Below are 20700 nucleotides of genomic sequence, written 5' to 3'. Positions count from 1 at the left end.
TCCTTCCCTTCCTCCCACTCTACACAGTGTTTTCCATGGGATGTACTGTGACAGACATTACTGTCTTCAATTTTAAAAGCTCATTTTGTGGTGATTGTAATTACATTATAAAAATGTTTCCATGTTTAAATCCAAAAAAGGTTGAAAACCTACAGTAAGTGTACAACATATTGTCTTACTTTGACTACTTGTTTGTGTTATGTAGGGGCTATAGATTTGGTAAAGCATTGTAACAGTTTAGGGAGGCATCTAAATATTCAAGGTCTGGATGGAGTTTATGTTTTAATCTACAAAACTGCAGGAAGGCAAATTTGAGAGACTTTCTGTCATCTAAAATTCCTCAAGATGGATGAATCATTTCTAGGACACGTTCTTATAAATATCACTCTTTGAAAACACGTGAAGTGCCATTTATTCCATATTTTCTGATCTTCGCCTATATAGAGCTGATCTCATTTTTTTATGAAATATCAAATACGATAAGAAGACAAACTTGAGTGAAACATTTACAATAGCATAACTTGCTAAACTCTTCAGCACACTCTGGAAAAAAACTTCTTAAGCCTTTCTTGTCTTTTAGCAGTGGATTGTGGAAAATGTGCAATTTTACCTTGGCATGAAAATATTTTGATGTACTGTGATCTTGTCTGCCAAGTATAGTATTTTTCTGCATAACTGTTGTAGGAACTCTTAGTTTGTCTCCATTTTCTTCTAATGGTTCACAAACGGTAGGGGGTTGATGATGATAACAGTTGCTGTTGTGGGTATTTTTTTTCCTCCAGATTAAACTCTTTAGTTTTTTTTTTCTTTATGTAGTATTTTATTTGCTCCCTTCCTGCCTTATTGCACTGATGAGCTCGTCTTTTAGTTTCGTTAATTCTTTTCTCGTTTCAACTAAAATGTCCTGCTTCAGTCTGTCATAGTCTAGTCCTGTCTGCCTCCATTGGCACTGGGCTGGGATGAGGGTGCAGATTTTGGTCTGGAGGTAACAGGTGTTTTGCTGCCATTTATTGTATTTGTTCTTTCCCAAGATTTTCTTGTTGACGAGGCCTTAGATGTTACCGGATCTTCACCTTCATCTTTGTCCTCTTTTTGTTTTGTTTCTGTTGTTGACCCCTTTGCAGTAGTCCTTCTCCTGGCCAGTGGGGCACTCATTTCTTCATTAAACTACGACCTCCTAAGGGAGAGGGTCCATTTCCAGACTAGTATCTGTCTTGGATGAGGCCGAATTAACACCAGTGGTATTCCCTTTGTTCAGGAAAGAAGCATCCTCCATCCATGACGCTTTCCTGCGTTTTCTCCAACAGTTGCAGCTGCAAGTCCATTTAAAGGGCGATTATATTCTGGTATGGATCCCACAAAAAATCCAGATGCAGGGAGGGGAGGAGCAGGAGGTGATGGAGGTCGAGGGGGTACTTGATTAGGAAGAACGGGTGGTTGAGGCAGGAAGATTGGAAGCAGAGGATTGAAAGGGGTCGTAGGGGAGGGAGAAGAGCTGCTGAAGGCCAGGTCGGACCTGATGGGAGTGGTGGAGGGAAAGGAGGGTCACGTGGTCCCAAGACAGTGCCCCGTTGGCTGGAGTCTGGCCAACTGAGAAGGTGCCCACAAGCCTGATGCAGAAGCAGAGGCTTCTCCCAGCACAAGGGTTTAGAGGAGTCTCAGCAGAGGCAGGGGCAGCGGCATTTGGTATTCTTCACGCTCTCATTCCACCTGCTCCCTCTTTAGCTGTTCTTGTCACTCTCTTTCTTGCCTTTCTTGTTAGAGTCTCATGTGCTCCTGCATTCTTGTGTGTCCTGCTCCAGGTGTTCGTGCCATTCCCTCTCTTGTCTCTCTCTCTCCAGCAGCTCCTGTTCCAGCCATTCCCTCTTGAGCCTTTCCCTTTCTAACCTCTCTCTCTCCAACCTCTCCGTTTCCATTCTTTCACTTTCTAGCCTTTCCTGTTCCACCTTGTTTTGTCATTGCTGCTCTTGAAGCTGCCTTCTTTGAATTTCCGATTCTTCTTGTGATGGACTATTCTGTACTTGGAATTTGTGAATTTTGTCTAGGCAATGTTAGCCCTGTTTCTTGTGAATTTAACACTTCTAAGGCATACCTCATGGCATTTGTGAAGACATTGGCATCCTTTTTGCTGTCAAAGTTAAACTGTATACCTGGCTAGCATCTCACCATTGGTGGCAGGTCTGTGTAGCTTAATTGTACTTCAGCCTTTTAGGAATGGCACAATTTAGCGCAATCTGATGGTCCTGAATCTTCCTGCCCACCACTCTGAATGTGTTGCTGCCTGTGTGGTGATATATATGAGTTCTGCTGAAGCCAATTGAGCTGCCAGCTGATACCCACTTCTTTTTTTTTTTTTTTTTTTATTAACGGAAAAAAAAAATTAACACAACATTTAGAAATCATACCATTCTACATATGCACTCAGTAATTCTTAACATCATCACATAGATGCGTGATCATCATTTCTTAGTACATTTGCATCGGTTTAGAGGAACTAGCAACACAACAGAAAAAGATATAAAATGTTAATATAGAGAAAAGAAATAAAAGTAGTAATAATAGTAAAAAAAAAAAAAAAAAAACCCTATAGCTCAGATGCAGCTTCATTCAGTGTTTTAACATGATTACTTTACAATTAGGTATTATTGTGCTGTCCATTTTTGAGTTTTTGTATCTAGTCCTATTGCACAGTCTGTATCCCTTCCGCTTCAATTACCCATTATCTTACCCTGTTTCTAACTCCTGCTGGACTCTGTTACCAATGACATATTTCAAGTTTATTCTCGAATGTCCGTTCACATCAGTGGGACCATACAGTATTTGTCCTTTAGTTTTTGGCTGGACTCACTCAGCATAATATTCTCTAGGTCCATCCATGTTATTACATGGTTCATAAGTTTATCTTGTCTTAAAGCTGCATAATATTCCATCGTATGTATATACCACAGTTTGTTTAGCCATTCTTCTGTTGATGGACATTTTGGCTGTTTCCATCTCTTTGCAATTGTAAATAACGCTGCTATAAACATTGGTGTGCAAATGTCCGTTTGTGTCTTTGCCCTTAAGTCCTTTGAGTAGATACCTAGCAATGGTATTGCTGGGTCGTATGGCAATTCTATATTCAGCTTTTTGAGGAACCGCCAAACTGCCTTCCACAGTGGTTGCACCATTTGACATTCCCACCAACAGTGGATAAGTGTGCCTCTTTCTCTGCATCCTCTCCAGTACTTGTCATTTTCTGTTTTGTTGATAATGGCCATTCTGGTGGGTGTGAGATGATATCTCATTGTGGTTTTGATTTGCATTTCTCTAATGGCCAGGAACATTGAGCATCTCTTCATGTGCCTCTTGGCCATCCGTATTTCCTCTTCTGGTAGGTGTCTGTTCAAGTCTTTTTCCCATTTTGTAATTGGGTTGGCTGTCTTTTTGTTGTTGAGTTGAACAATCTCTTTATAAATTCTGGATACTAGATCTTTATCTGATATGTCATTTCCAAATATTATCTCCCATTGTGTAGGCTGTCTTTCTACTTTCTTGATGAAGTTCTTTGATGCACAAAAGTGTTTAATTTTGAGGAGCTCTCATTTATTTATTTCTTTCTTCAGTGCTCTTGCTTTAGGTTTAAGGTCCATAAAACCGCCTCCAGTTGTAAGATTCATAAGATATCTCCCTACATTTTCCTCTAACTGTTTTATGGTCTTAGACCTAATGTTTTGATACCCACTTCTTATTGGCATCATCATAAACCATCACAACAGCTCTTGCCTGGCAGATACTCTGTTCGCTTAGGGTGCCAGTGGTGCTGGTGGCACCGAGGTTTCCCCAGCAGCCAGGACAGATGAGAGGCACTGAGCCCACCCGCTACTCCAAAGACCTGTACTCTCTTGCCACCTCACCCTCCACAGAGGCAGTGTGTGACCTGCAGCTCCTGCAGCCACAGGAGCAGAGAGAAGGTAGGGCATACCTCACCTTCATTTTTTATTTATTTATTTTTTTGCATGGGTAAGCACCAGGAATCGAACCTGGTTCTTCGGCATGATAGGCGAGAGTTCTGCCACTGAACTACTTTTGTACTGCCCTTGCCTTCATTTTTGGAAGAAGCATTGCTGGGTATAGTAGAATTATTGGTTGACAAGTTTCTTTAAGTGTATCAGTGCCCTGCTGACAATGATGCCAGCTGAACCCCAATCCAGGTTCGTTAGTCTTGAAATGGAAAGAATTTAGAGATGACAGGGCCAGTAGGCATCAGTGGTAAACTTTATTAAAGGGAAGGAGACTGCACATTGAAGAGGTTAATGCGGACGTGGCCAAGGGAGGGGCGTGCACTGTGTGGAGTAGTCCAGCTTGTTTTATAGGAAAGTTTTGTTGGTAGCAGGTTTCCACAGTAACCTTTGAATACCAGGTGTCCTGTTTGTTCTAGGAGGAGACTGGCTAGGTGAAATTCATGATTTGTTGTCACATACCTAAAATTTGTCTTTGGACAGATGATTAACAATCTTTATGACCCTGTGCTTCCTATCATTAGGAATTTGTTTTGGGCCCATGATTTTCTAAGCTTTTATGGTTTTAAGAGGTTTCTGTGGTTTGGGGAGGTTTGGGGGCTTTAGGGGAAATTTTTGTCCCAGGAAATTTGCAGCTGAAGTTTGCAGTTTGCCTTAGTTTCTTTAGAGCCAGATAAGAAACCAGGGACTTCCTTGTCCTATTCTATTCTTCTTCATGTGGACTTTAAATTTGCTGCCCCACTGTCTCCTGGCCTCTGTGGTTTCTGCGAAAAGTCTGCTGTTAATCCTATTGGGGATCCCTTGGCTTGTTTCTTTTCTCTTGCTGCTTTCAAAATCCTCTCTTTGTCTTGGATTTTGACAATTTTGCTATAATGTGTGATGGTGTAAATCTTTTAGGTCTAACCAGGTTGAATTTTGTTAAGCTTCCTTGATATGTATGTTCATGTCTTTCGTCATATTTGGACAGTTTTCCACCAGTATTTCATCAGATATTTTTTTCTGCCCTTTTCGCTTTTGTCTGTCTTGGACTCCCCTGATGTATATGTCAATACATTTGATGTTGTCACAGTCTCATTCTCTGTTCATTTTTCTTCACTTTTTCCTTCTGCTTCTCATACTGGATAATTTTAATTGTCTTGTCTTCGAATTTGCTGATCCTTTCTTCTGTCTCTGAATCTGCTGTTGAATCCATCTAATAAGTTTTTCATTTCTGTTACACTAGTTTTTGGTTCCAAAATTTCTGTTTGTAATTTCTCTTTCTCTCCTTTTTATTATCTAGTCAGTGCTTTCCTAATTTCCTTTAGTTTTTCATATATATTCCTTTAGCTCATTGAATATATTTAAGATAGTTGGTTTAAAGTCTTTGACATCCAAGGTATGTGTTTTCTCAGGGATGGTTTCAGGTGAATTCTTTTTTTCTGTAAATGGGCCACACTTTCCCATTGTGTGTTTTGTAGTTTTTTATTGATAACTGGCTATTCGATTATTATTTTGTTCTAAACTTGAACATCTAGTTCTCCCACTCATCTGGGATTGATAGGGTTTTTTAAATTGTTGACGTCTGGAGCCTTCAATTTGTGACTTTTCCAAACTATTTTTGCACTCAAATGGGAAATGGAAAGAGAAAAGAGGGAGAAAAAAAAAGTACTGCCTTTTTCTAAGAGTCACCCCCAGAGAATCCCTTTTGTTGCTCAGATGTGGCCTTTCTCTTTAAGCCAGCTTGGCAGGTGAATGCACTAACGCACTGCCCTCCCTCCTACGTGGTATACGACTCCCAGGGGTGTAAATCACCCAGGCAACGTGGCACAGAAATCCCAGAATGAGCCAGGACCCGGCATCAAGAGATGGAGAAAGTCTTCTTGATGAAACGGGGAAAGAGAGAAATGAGAGAAAATAAAGTTTCAGTGGCTGAGAGACTTCAAACAGAGTTGAGAGGTTATCCTGAAGGTTATTCTTATGCATTATACAGATATCCCTTTTTAGTTTATGGTGTATTGGAGTAGCTGGAGGAAAGTACCTAAAACTGTTGAGCTATGTTCCAGTAACTATGATTCTTGAAGATGACTGTATAAAGACATAACTTTTACAATGTGGAAAAAAAAAATCTGGGGCTTTATTACTTAGGAAGAAGGAGAGAACAGATATTGGAAGATATCACAATTGCTGCCACCTTCCTTAGTAAGGACTCTACAGAAGATTTACTGCATAGTGCTAAATACAACAAATTATAATGAAGCCTCAGTAATTTCTAGTCTCCACTACCGTTCCTCTTTATGAAGGGATCCATGATTATCCTTCACCTGAGTAGCTGAGGAATTATTTCGGGTAGACTCTGAATTCTTCTGTGTTTGAACGACATTGTTCTTGTTTGTCCCCAGTAGTATGTCTATCTCTTAACTTCAAGGCCCTTCACTATTGAGTTCAGTAAATTTGTTTTAAAAATATTCCTTTGTTTTAAAAATATTCCTTTGTTTTAATGGACATTTGCACACCAATGTTTATAGCAGCATTATTTACAATTGCAAAGAGACGGAAACAGCCAAAATATCCATCAACAGATGAGTGGCTAAACACACTGTGGTATATACATACGATGGAATATTATACAGCTTTAAGACAGAATAAACTTATGAAGCATGTAATAACATGGATGGACCTAGAGAACATTATGCTGAGTGAGACTAGCCAAAAATTAAAGGACAAATACTGTATGGTCCCACTGATGTGAACCGACATTAGAGAATAATCTTGGAATATGTCATTGGTAACAGAGACCATTAGGAGATAGAAATAGGGTAAGATAATGGGTAATTAGAGCTGAAGGGATACAGACTGTGCAACAGGACTGGATACAAAAACTCAGAAATGGACAGCACAATAATACCTAATTGTAATGTAATTATGTTAAAACACTGAATGAAGCTGCATCTGAGGTATAGTTTTTTAAATATTTTATTTTATTTATTTTTTTATTTTTTATTTTATTTTTTAATCTTTTTTTCTCTCTATTATCGTTTTATTTCTTTTTCTGTTGTCTTTCTATTTCTTTTTCTGAATCGTTGCAAATGTACTAAGAAATGATGAATATGCATCTATGTGATGATATTAAGAATTACTGATTGTGTATGTAGAATGGAATGACTTCTAAATGTTGTGTTAGTTAATTTTTTTAATTAAAAAAATTCCTTTGTTTTAAAGAAGCAAATTTTAAAAATACGAAATAAAAACAAACCAAAAAATTCGTTTGTTTAAAAAAAAAAACAGTACTGCCTTTTTAGTACTCCTCTGATACTTATGCCTGAGGGGGGTGCTGGAATAATGGCTGCCCTCAGAGCTGGCCCCCCAGAGATCTATAGTAGCCGATCAAAAGCGATCAGAGCAGGATGCGACGGCATACCCCTGGATTTGGAGGACAAGGTGCCCATAGCCCCTGGCACCCGCATGCTTCACCTGGATCCTGGGCCGGGAGGGTGACATCACCGGTGCTCACCTCTTTCTCCTGTTCCTTCGCGGGGCTGCACAGTTGTTCCCTTAGATTCCAGAGTGCAGACAGTTCTCGCCAGTTCAGAAGTTGTTTTGATAGAGGGACTGCTTCCTGGAGCTCCCTTTCTGCCATCTTCCAGCAGTACTCTCCAATACTGGTAAATCTCGACTTTGAGTGTTTTCCACTCCCAGTTGACCTTTCTCTTGACTTCTGTAATTGTGTAAAAATCATATGAAATACCGTTTTTAATGCCCTTGTGGAGAAAGGTGGGGAATACTCAGGGAGGGTCTTGTTCATCCACAGTGGTACTGAAGAAGTGCTCTGGGGATGGATTCCAGTTCTGACCAGACTCAGAGGGTCATTGGCTTTTAGAGCTAGAAGAGACCGTCAATAGAATTTTATTCAGGAATAAATTGAGGCTCAGATTGGTGAGTGACTTGTCCGGGGTCAACAGTTCATCGATCTAATTGGATGGCAAAGAAGTAGCAGAGCTTTATGGAGAGGAAGGAGAAAACAGAGGACAGGGGCCTAATCCTTTCTCTGCTATCAACTGGTGTGATTTGGACACCTCAGATCTTATCTCTAAAAAGATGTTATATGAGCTGATCTCAAGAGGGTGCCTTCCAGCATGAAGAATCCCATGGATTCTACAAAGTTTGTGCTTGGTGACTTTGTTGTGAGGGACCACTTAACGAGTGTTGGTAGCTGTTTAGCTGAGTTTTTTCTATCTGAGCCATTATTGCATTTTTTATGTTCCTTCCTTTATACTGAGGAGCATTTGTTCTTTATTGTATAATGTGTATATTTTATTTATTTTTGTTTTGTTCTATAGAGGGAAGGATTTTCTAAATTCAACAAGATCTATGAATTTGACTATCACCTGTATGGCCAGGTAGGTGCTAAAATATTTCTATCCTATGGCTGAAATATGCTTTCAGATTCATGTGCTTTTTTTGTGTGGGCTGTGCGATGGGACTCACATTTCATTGTTTTCCATGTGAATATCCTATTATTGCAGCACCATTTATTAGTTTTTGTTTTCTTGAGAGGTAGGGTGGGTGGATGGGCCAGGATTCGAACCAGGGTCTTCCATATGGCAGGCATCGTGCACCATTTTGATGTACATTCCTTAGGCATTCATCTGTGACTTTTTAGCTGCTTTTGTTAGAGCATCTGTTTGCTATAACTTCTTCCTGAATTTCTTGCATTATAGAGTTACTTAATCAAGGAGAATTTAGCCTAACCCTTGTAGAAAATGTTACTATCTCTGAAAAGTAACTATAATTTATAAGGAATTCTTTTTTCAATAAAATATGGTCCCATCTCAGCTTTTTAGAACAAGAAAGAAGCCATGTAAATACCAGTATTCAATACTTTAAAGAAATGTCAAATGAAACAAAAAGTATCATGGTTCTACAGTGATTTTTGTATTATTGTGGCTTTGGGCTTTGAAGAGCTAAATTTATTTTGGTTTCTTCCTGTCTGCCTGCCTTTATTTTTAGTAGAATTCACTCCCTTTTATTTGAATGATTTGGCAAAATATAATTGCTAATAGAGTAATTCAGATTTTGTTGTCATTCAGAATGTTACCATGATAATGACTTCGGTTTCTGGACATTTGCTGGCTCATGATTTCCAGATGCAGTTTCGGAAATGGTCAGTACAATTTCTGGGCAAGAACTCTCTGATTATTACAGTATGTTCTTTTAATACTATGATAACCTAACATCTGTTTCATTGTGACTTTTAATCAGATCTTTAGAATAAGCTGCCGCTTTTAAGTGTTCCCCCAAAACAGCCAACCCTGTTTTGTGCAGTTGCTGGAATGTACTGATCCGACTGCAGGGACATGCATGAAAGGAGTCCAGAATTTCTTCTCAGCAGCTCTTGTCACTCCTCATGAGGACGTTGAAAGGGCACTTCACAGAGGGCCAAAGCCTGGCTTCCAATCCCCCAGAGTTTCCCCTGGGTCCCCTCAGGGTCCTCCTGGATGGTGCAAGCTCATTATAATGGAGTACTCTCCATTATGGACTGGAGCAAGATTGGTTTTCTTTTTCCACCTAAACCATGTAACTCTTTTGTTTTCATTTCTGTTCTAGGCAGAGCTGCAATCCCCTTGTCCTCTTTGAAGCTGAAATTGAAAAGTACTGCCCAGAGAATTTTGTAGACATCAAGGTAGAACCTTTTGAAAGACATGTGGTATTGGAGTTGAAACAACCACAAAATCGTTGAACTGGGTGATTTTATGACTAGTAGTTGTTGAAATAAAGCTAGGAATAAGTATTTTTGAGCTATAAAATCTTCTGTCCACATCTAGGTAGAGTGAAGAGACCACAAAGTGCAAATGGCTGTTTGACAATAAATTGTACAGTCCCAGCATTCAAAGCACCTTTAATTCTGCTAACTGAAAAACCTTCTTTGGCTGAAATTCAGTTGGAGGTTAATTTTTTTCCTAAGCAGTTCCTAAATAGAACCAGGAAAGTTGAATTATGAGTGTGTGGTAGAGGTGAATTTTGGGTTTCATCATCATCCTAGCAGAGGTGTATAACACTCAGTCTTCTAAAAACCAACTTCTGGGGCTGTGATTCTTAGCTGGAGGGGTGCATAATGATCTCAGCCATCACAATATATGGCAAAAACAATGTTCTGTTATTTTTTACTCACAAGTTGGTGTACTCCAAATACATCATTTATCTTCAGTCAGATCTCTTTAGTGTGGTGATGTTAGGTAATTGTTCTGTAGATGCTGCCCTCACTGCCCTTTCTCCACCGTGAATTTCAGAAAACTCTGGAAAGAGAGACACGGCAGTGCCAGGCTCTGGTGATCTGGACAGATTGTGACCGAGAAGGTGAAAATATCGGATTTGAGATCATCCATGTATGCAAGGCTGGTAGGTGCTACTGCTCCTGAGTTTTTTACTGTAGGATCACATAAGGAGATTATCTTCCTGTATGTGTGAACAGGTGGGCCATTGCTGTGCTCTTCCACATGCACCCCTCCTCTGAATCAATCTAAGTCTCAAGGTGGGAAGATGTGGGCTAGGATAAGGAGAGCCAGGGTTCATTGTTGGCTCTGCAGCTCACCAGCTCTGTGTTCTGGAGCAAGTCACTGAACCTCTTCAAGCCTTGTCTTCATGCTTTCTTGGGCCGTAGTGAGGCTTAAATGAGTTAGCAGGTACTTGTTAGGTCCAAGTAGATTGCTAACTCCTTGAGAACAGGGGCTTTATGTCCAATTTTTAAAATTATACATTGAAAATATATACAAAAGAATAGACAAATACATGCTACAGGGAATAAATTAAATAGTCATTCTGAAATGTTCTGCTTGTTTTTACCTCTCCTTTATTCTTTGTACAATGCATGAATATTAAGAAATACTTGTTGAGGTGAATGTCAGTGGCTCTGACAGGGATAATGGTTTAGAATAATTTAGCAGGAGCAATGAACAGAACAATTCTAGGGCTCAGGGGTGGGGGTGGGGTGGGGCAGTGGTGTTTTCCCTAAGTGTTTTTACATTAAACGCTGGTTTGATTCTGGGAGTTTAAGTAAGTTAACTGCCAAGGGCAGTGTATGTATGTGTGTCCTAGATTCTATTTATGAAAAGATATGAAAATTCCTCCATTGGACCCTTTGACAAACTTTTTCTTTTCCCAGAGAGCAAGTGAGATTCAAGTCTCAATTCACTCACCAGAATTTTACTTAATAGCTGAAATTCACTCCACCGTTATTTCTAACCACATGCAATTTAAAAGTCATAATGCTGTCCACTCTTAGAATTATAAACCACTCATTGATCAATAGCCTTGAAATCCTCACAGGTTTTCACACTGATTTGCCTTCCATTCAAGGTGATATAAGAAAAGCAAGCCCCTTCCCTTTTATAAGAGAGGCAGTGAGCCCTGGTTCTGAGCTCATGACTCACTCTCCATAGTGAAGCCCAGTCTGCAGGTGCTGAGGGCCCGCTTCTCGGAGATCACCCCCCGTGCCGTCCGGGCGGCCTGTGAGAACCTGACCGATCCCAATCAGCGAGTGAGCGATGCTGTGGATGTGCGGCAGGAGCTGGACCTGAGGATTGGTGAGGAGCTGGTGGGAGGGCCCAACAACACATGGGGTGTTCCGTTTGGGGGTCAGAAGGGGGGCTTATGTGTAAATGTGTGCAGTGCCCTTTGACCTCTCTCATTGTCTCTCTCCCTTCCTTCCTTCCTCCCTCCTTTCCTGTCTGTCTCTCCTTCCAGGTGCTGCCTTCACCAGATTCCAGACCCTGAGGCTTCAGAAGATTTTTCCCGAGGTGCTGGCAGAGCAGCTGATCAGTTATGGCAGCTGCCAGTTCCCCACACTGGGGTTTGTGGTGGAGAGATTCAAAGCCATTCAGGCTTTTGTGCCAGAAACCTTCCACAAAATTAAAGGTGAGGCTGGGGCATTGTGTGTGGTGTGGAACTCGAGAGTCTGGAGTGACGGGGGGACCAGGGAACAGTAACAGTAACAACAAGAGTGAAATTAGTGAATTTTTGAGTCTTGTGGTCCTCCACTCTACTCTTTGATATTCAGAATCCATGTGAGTTTCCTTAGTTGTCAAGAAACTCTTCTGAATTTCATACTCCTTTAACTTTATGTTATGTCGTTTTTTTCTGTCTGTCATATCATATAACTTCTGAGTCACAGCTTTCCTGTCTGTCTTTGCCCAACATAGTAACTCACGAGCACAAAGATGACATCGTAGAATTCAACTGGAAGAGGCATCGTCTCTTTAATCATACAGCTTGTCTTGTTCTCTATCAAATGTGTATGGAGGTAAGAAATATTTGGAAAATCTTAACGATCTAGGAAATATCTTTCTACACCTTTCCCAAGCTACTCCCTCTCTTTTGGCAGAGGTAGTCCTGTCCTGTTGTCCCAATGAACTTTTCCTACATTTTTCAACTTTGCATCTCAGGCATCAACTTTTGGCAAACAATAAAATTAGAACCCCCAAAAAACAGCATATAAAAATGTGGAAAGGGCTAGGGAGAAGATGGCGGCTTAGTAAGATGCGCGGGTCTTAGTTCCTCCTCCAGAACAGCTACTAAATAAACAGAAATGGTACAGAACAGTTCCCGGAACCACGACAGAGACCAAAAAGACAGCGTACCCCATTCTGGAACGGCTGAAACGGCTGGGAGAATCCACTGCAATGAGGGGCGCGCGCTTCCCCGGTCCGTGCAGGCTGGCGGCTGGAGCCCCTCCCTCCCTCCTTCCCGGGCTGGCTGGGAGATTTGGACAGGCGATCCCCTCAAGCCGTGGCGGCCGGCACCCCCCGCCACATGCGGATTCCCAGGCCGGCTGGGAGATTTGGATCGGCACTCCCCCAAGCCTCTCCGGCTGGCGACCCTCCCCCAGAGCGAGAGTCTTCCAAAGTTAAAGGAGCCACAGCATCTTTTACTGGTGGGACCTGCAGACAGACAGCACCACGAGCGGCACATATTGGGCAGGATAAGAAAAACAGAGCCCAGAGATTTCACAGGAAAATCTTTCAACCTGCTGGGTCCTACAACCAGGGAAATCTGATTAAATGCTCAGACGCCAGCAAAAATAACGGATTGCGCCAGGAAAATTGAAGATATGGCCCAGTCAAAGGAACAAACCAATAGTTCAAATGAGATACAGGAGCTGAGGCAACTAATGCTGAATATACGAACAGAAATGGAAAACCTCTTCAAAAACTGAATCAATAAATTGAGGGAGGACATGAAGAAGACATGGACTGAACAAAAAGAAGAAATAGAAAAACTGAAAAAACAAATCACAGAACTTATGGGATTGAAGGACAAAGTAGAAAAGATGGAAAAAACAATGGATACCTACAATGGTAGATTTAAAGAGACAGAGGCTAGAATTAGTGAACTGGAGGATGGAACATTTGAATTCCAAAAAGAAACAGAAACTATAGGGAAAAGAATGGAAAAATTTGAGCAGGGGATCAGGGAACTGAATGATAATATGAAGCGCACAAATATAGGTGTTGTGGGTGTCCCAGAAGGAGAAGAGAAGGGAAAAGGAGGAGAAAAACTAATGGAAGAAATTATCACTGAAAATTTCCCAACTCTTATGAAAGACCTAAAATTACAGATCCAAGAAGTACAGCGCACCCCAAAGAGAATAGACCCCAAATAGGCGTTCTCCATGACACTTACTAGTTAGAATGTCAGAGGTCAAAGAGAAAGAAAGGATCTTGAAAGCAGCAAGAGAAAAACAATCCATCACATACAAGGGAAACCTAATAAGACTATGTGTAGATTTCTCAGCAGAAACCATGGAAGCTAGAAGACAGTGGGAAGATATATTTAAATTACTAAAAGAGAAAAACAGCCAACCAAGACTTTTGTATCCAGCAAAACTGTCCTTCAAAAATGAGGGAGAAATTAAAACATTTTCAGACAAAAAGTCACTGAGAGAATTTGTGACCAAGAGACCAGCTCTGCAAGAAATACTAAAGGGAGCACTAGAGTCAGATACGAAAAGACAGAAGACAGAGGTATGGAGAAGAGTGTAGAAAGAAGGAAAATCAGATATGATATATATAATACAAAAGGCAAAATGGTAGAGGAAAATATTATCCAAACAATAACAACACTAAATGTCAATGGACTGAATTCCCCAATCAAAAGACATAGACTGGCAGAATGGATTAAAAAACTGGATCCTTCTATATGCTGTCTACAGGAAACACATCTTAGACCCAAAGATAAACATAGGTTGAAAGTGAAAGGTTGGGAAAAGATATTTCATGCAAATAACAACCATAAAAGAGGAGGAGTAGCTATACTAATATCCAACAAATTAGACTTCAAATGTAAAGCAGTTAAAAGAGACAAAGAAGGACACTATCTACTAATAAAAGGAACAATTAAACAAGAAGACATAACAATCATAAATATTTATGCACTGAACCCGAATGCCCCAAACTACGTGAGGAATACACTGCAATCACTGAAAAGGGAAATAGACACAACTACCATAATAGTTGGAGACTTCAATTCCCCACTCTCATCAATGGACAGAACATCTAGACAGAGGATCAATAAAGAAATAGAGAATTTGAATATTACAATAAATGAGCTAGACTTAACAGATTTTTATAGGACATTACATCCCACAACAGCAGGATACACCTTTTTCTCAAGTGCTCATGGATCATTCTCAAAGTTAGACCATATGCTGGATCACAAAGCAAGTCTTAACAAATTCAAAAAAATTAAAATCACACACAGCACTTTCTCGGATCATAAAGGAATGAAGTTGGAAATCAATAATAGGCGGAGTGCCAGAAAATTCACAAATACGTGGAGGCTCAACAACGCACTCTTAAACAACGAGTGGGTCAAGGAAGAAATTGCAAGAGAAATTAGTAAATATCTCGAGGCAAATGAAAATGAAAACGCAACATATCAAAACCTATGGGACGCAGCAAAGGCAGTGCTAAGAGGGAAATTTATTGCCCTAAATGCCTATATCAGAAAAGAAGAAAAGGCAAAAATTCAGGAATTAACTGTCCACTTGGAAGAACTGGAGAAAGAACACCAAACTAACCCCAAAGCAAGCAAAAGGAAAGAAATAACAAAGATTAGAGCAGAAATAAATGAAATTGAAAACAATAGAGAAAATCAATAAGACCAGAAGTTGGTTCTATGAGAAAATCAATAAGATTGATGGGCCCTTAGCAAGATTGACAAAAAGAAGAAGAGAGAGGACGCAAATAAATAAGATCAGAAATGGAAGAGGAGACATAACCACTGACCTCACAGAAATAAAGGAGGTAATAACAGGATACTATGAACAACTTTACGCTAATAAATACAACAATTTAGATGAAATGGACAGGTTCCTGGAAAGACATGAAAAACCAACTTTGACTCAAGAAGACATAGATGACCTCAACAAACGAATCACAAGTAAAGAAATTGAATCAGTCATTCAAAAGCTTCCTAAAAAGAAAAGTCCAGGACCAGACGGCTTCACATGTGAATTCTATCAAACATTCCAGAAAGAATTAGTACCAACTCTCCTCAAACTCTTCAAAAAAATTGAAGTGGAGGGAAAGCTACCTAATTCATTCTATGAAGCCAACATCACCCTCATACCAAAACCAGGCAAAGATATTACAAAAAAAGAAAACTACAGACCAATCTCTCTAATGAATATAGATGCAAAAATCCTCAACAAAATTCTAGCAAATAGAATCCAACAACACATTAAAAGAATTATACATCATGACCAAGTAGGATTCATCCCAGGTATGCAAGGATGGTTCAACATAAGAAAATCAATTAATGTAATACACCATATCAACAAATCAAAGCAGAAAAATCACATGATCATCTCAATTGATGCAGAGAAGGCATTTGACAAGATTCAACATCCTTTCCTGTTGAAAACACTTCAAAAGATAGGAATACAAGGGAACTTCCTTAAAATGATAGAGGGAATATATGAAAAACCCACAGCTAATATCATCCTCAATGGGGAAAAATTGGAAAACTTTCCCCCTAAGATCAGGAACAAGACAAGGATGTCCACTATCACCAATGTTATTCAACATCGTGTTGGAGGTTCTAGCCAGAGCAATTAGACAAGAAAAAGAAATACAAGGCATCAAAATTGGAAAGGAAGAAGTAAAACTATCACTGTTTGCAGACGATATGATACTATACATCGAAAACCCGGAAAAATCCACAACAAAACTACTAGAGCTAATAAATGAGTACAGCAATGTAGCAGGTTACAAGATCAACATTCAAAAATCTGTAGCATTTCTATACACGAGCAATGAACAAGCTGAGGGGGAAATCAAGAAACAAATTCCATTTACAATTGCAACTAAAAGAATAAAATACCTAGGAATAAATTTAACTAAAGAGACAAAAAACCTATACAAAGAAAACTACAAAAAACTGTTAAAAGAAATCACAGAAGAGCTAAATAGATGGAAGGGCATACCGTGTTCATGGATTGAAAAACTAAATATAGTTAAGATGTCAGTCCTACCTAAATTGATTTACAGATTCAATGCAATACCAATCAAAATCCCAACAACTTATTTTTCAGAATTAGAAAAACCAATAAGCAAATTTATCTGGAAGGGCAGGGTGCCCCGTATTGCTAAAAGTATCTTGAGGAAAAAAAACGGAGCTGAAGGTCTCACGCTGCCGGGCTTTAAGGCATATTATGAAGCCACAGTGGTCAAAACAGCATGGTATTGGCATAAAGATAGATATATATATCGACCAATGGAATCGAATAGAGTGCTCAGATATAGACCCTCTCATCTATGGACATTTGATCTTTGATAAGGCAGTCAAGCCAACTCACCTGGGACAGAACAGTCTCTTCAAATAAATGGTGCCTAAAGAACTGGATATCCATATGCAAAAGAATGAAGAGGACCCGTATCTCACACCCTATACAAAAGTTAACTCAAAATGGATCAAAGATCTAAACATTAGGTCTAAGACCATAAAACAGTTAGAGGAAAATGTAGGGAGATATCTTATGAAACTTACAATTGGAGGCAGTTTTATGGACCTTAAACCTAAAGCAAGGGCACTGAAGAAAGAAAGAAATAAATGGGAGCTCCTCAAAATTAAACACTTTTGTGCATCAAAGAACTTCATCAAGAAAGTTGAAAGACAGCCTACACAATGGGAGACAATATTTGAAAACGACATATCAGATAAAGATCTAGTATCCAGAATTTATAAAGAGATTGTTCAACTCAACAACAAAAAGACAGCCAACCCAATTACAAAATGGGAAAAAGACTTGAACAGACACCTCTCAGAAGAGGAAATACAAATGGCCAAAAGGCACATGAAGAGATGCTCAATGTCCCTGGCCATTAGAGAAATGCAAATCAAAACCACAATGAGATATCATCTCACACCCACCAGAATGGCCATTATCAACAAAACAGAAAATGACAAGTACTGGAGAGGATGCGGAGAAAGAGGCACACTTATCCACTGTTGGTGGGAATGTCAAATGGTGCAACCACTGTGGAAGGCAGTTTTTCGGTTCCTCAAAAAACTGAATATAGAATTGCCATACGACCCAGCAATACCATTGCTAGGTATCTACTCAAAGGACTTAAGGGCAAAGACACAAACGGACATTTGCACACCAATGTTTATAGCAGCATTATTTACAATTGCAAAGAGATGGAAACAGCCAAAATGTCCATCAACAGATGAGTGGCTAAACAAACTGTGGTATATACATACGGTGGAATATTAGGCAGCTTTAAGACAGGATAAACTTATGAAGCATGTAATAACATGGATGGACCTAGAGAACATTATGCTGAGTGAGTCTAGCCAAAAACTAAAGGACAAATACTGTATGGTCCCACTGATGTGAACCGACATTCGAGAATAAACTTGGAATATGTCATTGGTAACAGAGTCCAGCAGGAGTTAGAAACAGGGTAAGATAATGGGTAATTGAAGCTGAAGGGATACAGACTGTGCAACAGGACTAGATACAAAACCTCCAAAATGGACAGCACAATACTACCTAATTGTAATTTAGTTGTTAAAACACTGAATGAAGCTGCATCTGAGCTATAGGTTTGTTTGTTTGTTTGTTTGTTTGTTTGTGTTTTTTTTTCTTTTTCCTTTTTTTCCTTTTTTATATATTTTTTACTTTTTATTTTTATTATTTTTTCCTCTATATTATCATTCTATATCTTTTTCTGTTGTTTTGCTAGTTCTTTTCCTAAATCGATGCAAATGTACTAAGAAATGATGATCATACATCTATGTGATGATATTAAGAATTACTGATTGCATATGTAGACTGGAATGATTTCTAAATGTTGTGTTAGTGAATTTTTTTTTTTAATTAATAAAAAAAAAAATGTGGAAAGGGGTAGTCGTGTGATCAAGAACAACATGGCTGCTGCCCTTGCTGGCCTGGCCACTGGGCCCAGAGCACTGGAAGCTGGGGCTGGGGTGGCTCAGTGTGGCAGCTCTGCTGAGGGCTCACAGCTGTTGGCCGAGCAGGGAGGCTGGCAGGAGGGAAGGAACCTTCCTGAAAGTGTGAGCCAACTGGAAAATCCAACTGAATGCTCTGATTGAGAAAATGAAAAGGGGAATGCAAGATGCAGGGCCGAAGGAAAGCTTCTGCATGGCTGAAGATGATGCCATGAACATCGAGCATGAGAATAGCAATTGCTTTGAGGAGTAGGAGTGGTATGGGCAGAGGCAGATATGGGCCACCACTCTCCTGGAAGGTAACTTCTGAGGCTCTGACCTTGTCATGTGCCCCGACAGAGAACCCAGACAGTGATGCTGGCCTGGGCGCGGATGTTGATGATACTCTGCAGTATGCAGGCAGTCGTCATCCCCTGCATAGGCAAGGAGCCTGGTGAAGCCAAGGAGAGAGAGGCACTCAGGGTGCAGACCTAAATGGCTGCCCTCCTAGGACACACATCACACCTGGGTTCCCTAAATGGGCCAGTGCTGAGATGCCCTCCACCAGCAACATGAGGGCAGCAAGCAGGAGGCCATGCCTTGAGAAAATCACCAAAGATTCAACTGACTACCTTTGAGGCCATGAAGGCTTGTGTCAGGGAGCTTGAACAGTAGCTGGCTCATGGGGACCAGTATAGATGCCTCATCTGCATGAACTTGAACATGATGCCCCTGGCATCCATCAGTGTTGACATGTGCACTGTGAGGAGGGCTACCTGTGGACCCTGGGTGCCAAGAAGCTGTCCTCAGTACAGCACAATCACAGCACCTGAAACCTGTGGTGAAGCTAGTGATCCCAGGCAGCACCTGCCCCAGCAGCCTTGCCTCAGCAGCCCTATCTGCCCCCAGTCCCTTTAGTAGAGGCTTCCTAGGTACAAAAGTGCATATGCTCACACACACACAGAGGCTTTCTGCGTACACTTACATACACACAAACACACAACATATGGAGCTCTGGAGCCAGAGTGGAGACTGAAGCCCATGTTGCTGGCTCCCACCAATTTGGGAGCATACCTGTTCCAGGCTCCAGGGTTGGGCAGGGAGGCAGGGGTGGGGTGAGCTGGGGGATAATAAGGTCCCTGAGATCCAGCCCCTAGGCTGACAGATGGACAGACATGCAAACACCAGACTGAAGCACATGTATTGTAGACTGTATGTTTACACTGTTGTGTATAAATAGGACACCTCCTCGCCCTCTATTCCATCCCTTCCCCCTTTGGTTGTATGATTTTCTTTTTGTAAGAACACCTGGCAAGAAGGCCTTTCTCCAGGCTGTCGGGGCTTGGTCCATCTGCACTCTGTGTATCTGCCTCTCCTCCATGTGTTGTCCCTTCTCTCACCCATGTGCTTGGGGTTTGGAAGTAGTTATTTCTCCCAGACATGGGGCACATGCCCCAAGGGACATTATCCTCTCCTTAGTCTTTGTTCATGGGGCCTTGTTCTAGTTTGCTAGCTGTTGGAATGCAATATACCAGGAACGGAATGGCTTTTTAAAAGGGAAATTTAATAAGTTGCTAGTTTACAGTTCTAAGGCTGAGAAAATGTCCCAATTAAAGCCAGTCTATAGAAATGTCCCATCAAAGGCATTCAGAGAAAGATACCTTGGTTCAGGAAGGTCAATGACGTTCAGGGTTTCTCTGTCAAGTGAGAAGGCACATGGCGAATATAGTCAGGGTTCCTCTGCTATCTGGAAGGGCACACAGCAAACATGGAGTCATCTGCTAGCTTCTTCTGGCTTCCTGTTTCATGAAGCTCCCCGGGAGGCATTTTCCTTCTTCATCTCCAAAGTTTGCTGACCGGTGGACTCTCTTCTTCTTGTGGCTATGTCATTCTCTGCACTCTCAGAGATCTTCCATTCTCCAAAATGTTTCCTCTTTTTTTTTTTTTTTTTTTTTTTTTTTAAAGAGAGAGGGAGGAAGGGAAGGAAAGACAGAGAGAAGGAAGGAAGGATGGAAGGAAGGAAGGAAGGAAGAAAGGGAAACATCTTTAAACATTTTCTTGTTTTATTATATTTTGTTTGTTTGTTTGTTTCTTACATGGGCTGGGGCCGGGAATCGAACCGGGGTCCTCCGGCATAGCAGGCAAGCACTCTTGCCCGCTGAGCCACCGCGGCCCGCCAATGTTTCCTCTTTTATAGGATTCCAGTAAACCAATGAAGACCCACCCAAATGGGTGTAGACACATCTCCCCTAATCCAGCTTAGCAACCAGTG

The 20700-nt window shown here is 40.7% G+C and overlaps 1 protein-coding gene and 2 pseudogenes across 3 annotated transcripts in view; 2 read left to right on the top strand and 1 right to left on the bottom strand.

Annotated features, from left to right (window-relative positions):
- TOP3A (DNA topoisomerase III alpha) overlaps positions 1–20700 on the top strand; it is a 61472-nt gene that overhangs the window by 20781 nt on the left and 19991 nt on the right. For 2 of the 3 annotated variants that reach the window (XM_077163422.1, XM_077163419.1), the window contains exons 2-8: positions 8318–8377; positions 9068–9141; positions 9585–9660; positions 10268–10376; positions 11417–11560; positions 11721–11891; positions 12176–12276. In XM_077163422.1, coding sequence (XP_077019537.1) covers positions 9077–9141; positions 9585–9660; positions 10268–10376; positions 11417–11560; positions 11721–11891; positions 12176–12276 — 666 coding nt within the window. In that variant the 5' untranslated portion in view covers positions 8318–8377; positions 9068–9076. Of the gene's footprint in view, positions 1–7611; positions 7643–8317; positions 8378–9067; positions 9142–9584; positions 9661–10267; positions 10377–11416; positions 11561–11720; positions 11892–12175; positions 12277–20700 lie in introns of those variants that run through there. The other variant, XM_077163420.1, reaches the window with a different exon arrangement.
- On the bottom strand, positions 821–7617 carry LOC143685584 (protein enabled homolog pseudogene; annotated as a pseudogene).
- On the top strand, positions 18397–20360 carry LOC143686943 (E3 ubiquitin-protein ligase RNF220 pseudogene; annotated as a pseudogene).

The sequence above is a fragment of the Tamandua tetradactyla genome, chromosome 6, assembly GCF_023851605.1.
Source record: "Tamandua tetradactyla isolate mTamTet1 chromosome 6, mTamTet1.pri, whole genome shotgun sequence".
NCBI classification, from domain to species: Eukaryota; Metazoa; Chordata; class Mammalia; order Pilosa; family Myrmecophagidae; genus Tamandua; species Tamandua tetradactyla.
The sequence above is the reverse complement of the archived record's forward strand: the minus strand, read 5'-3'. Positions and strand labels throughout refer to the sequence as shown.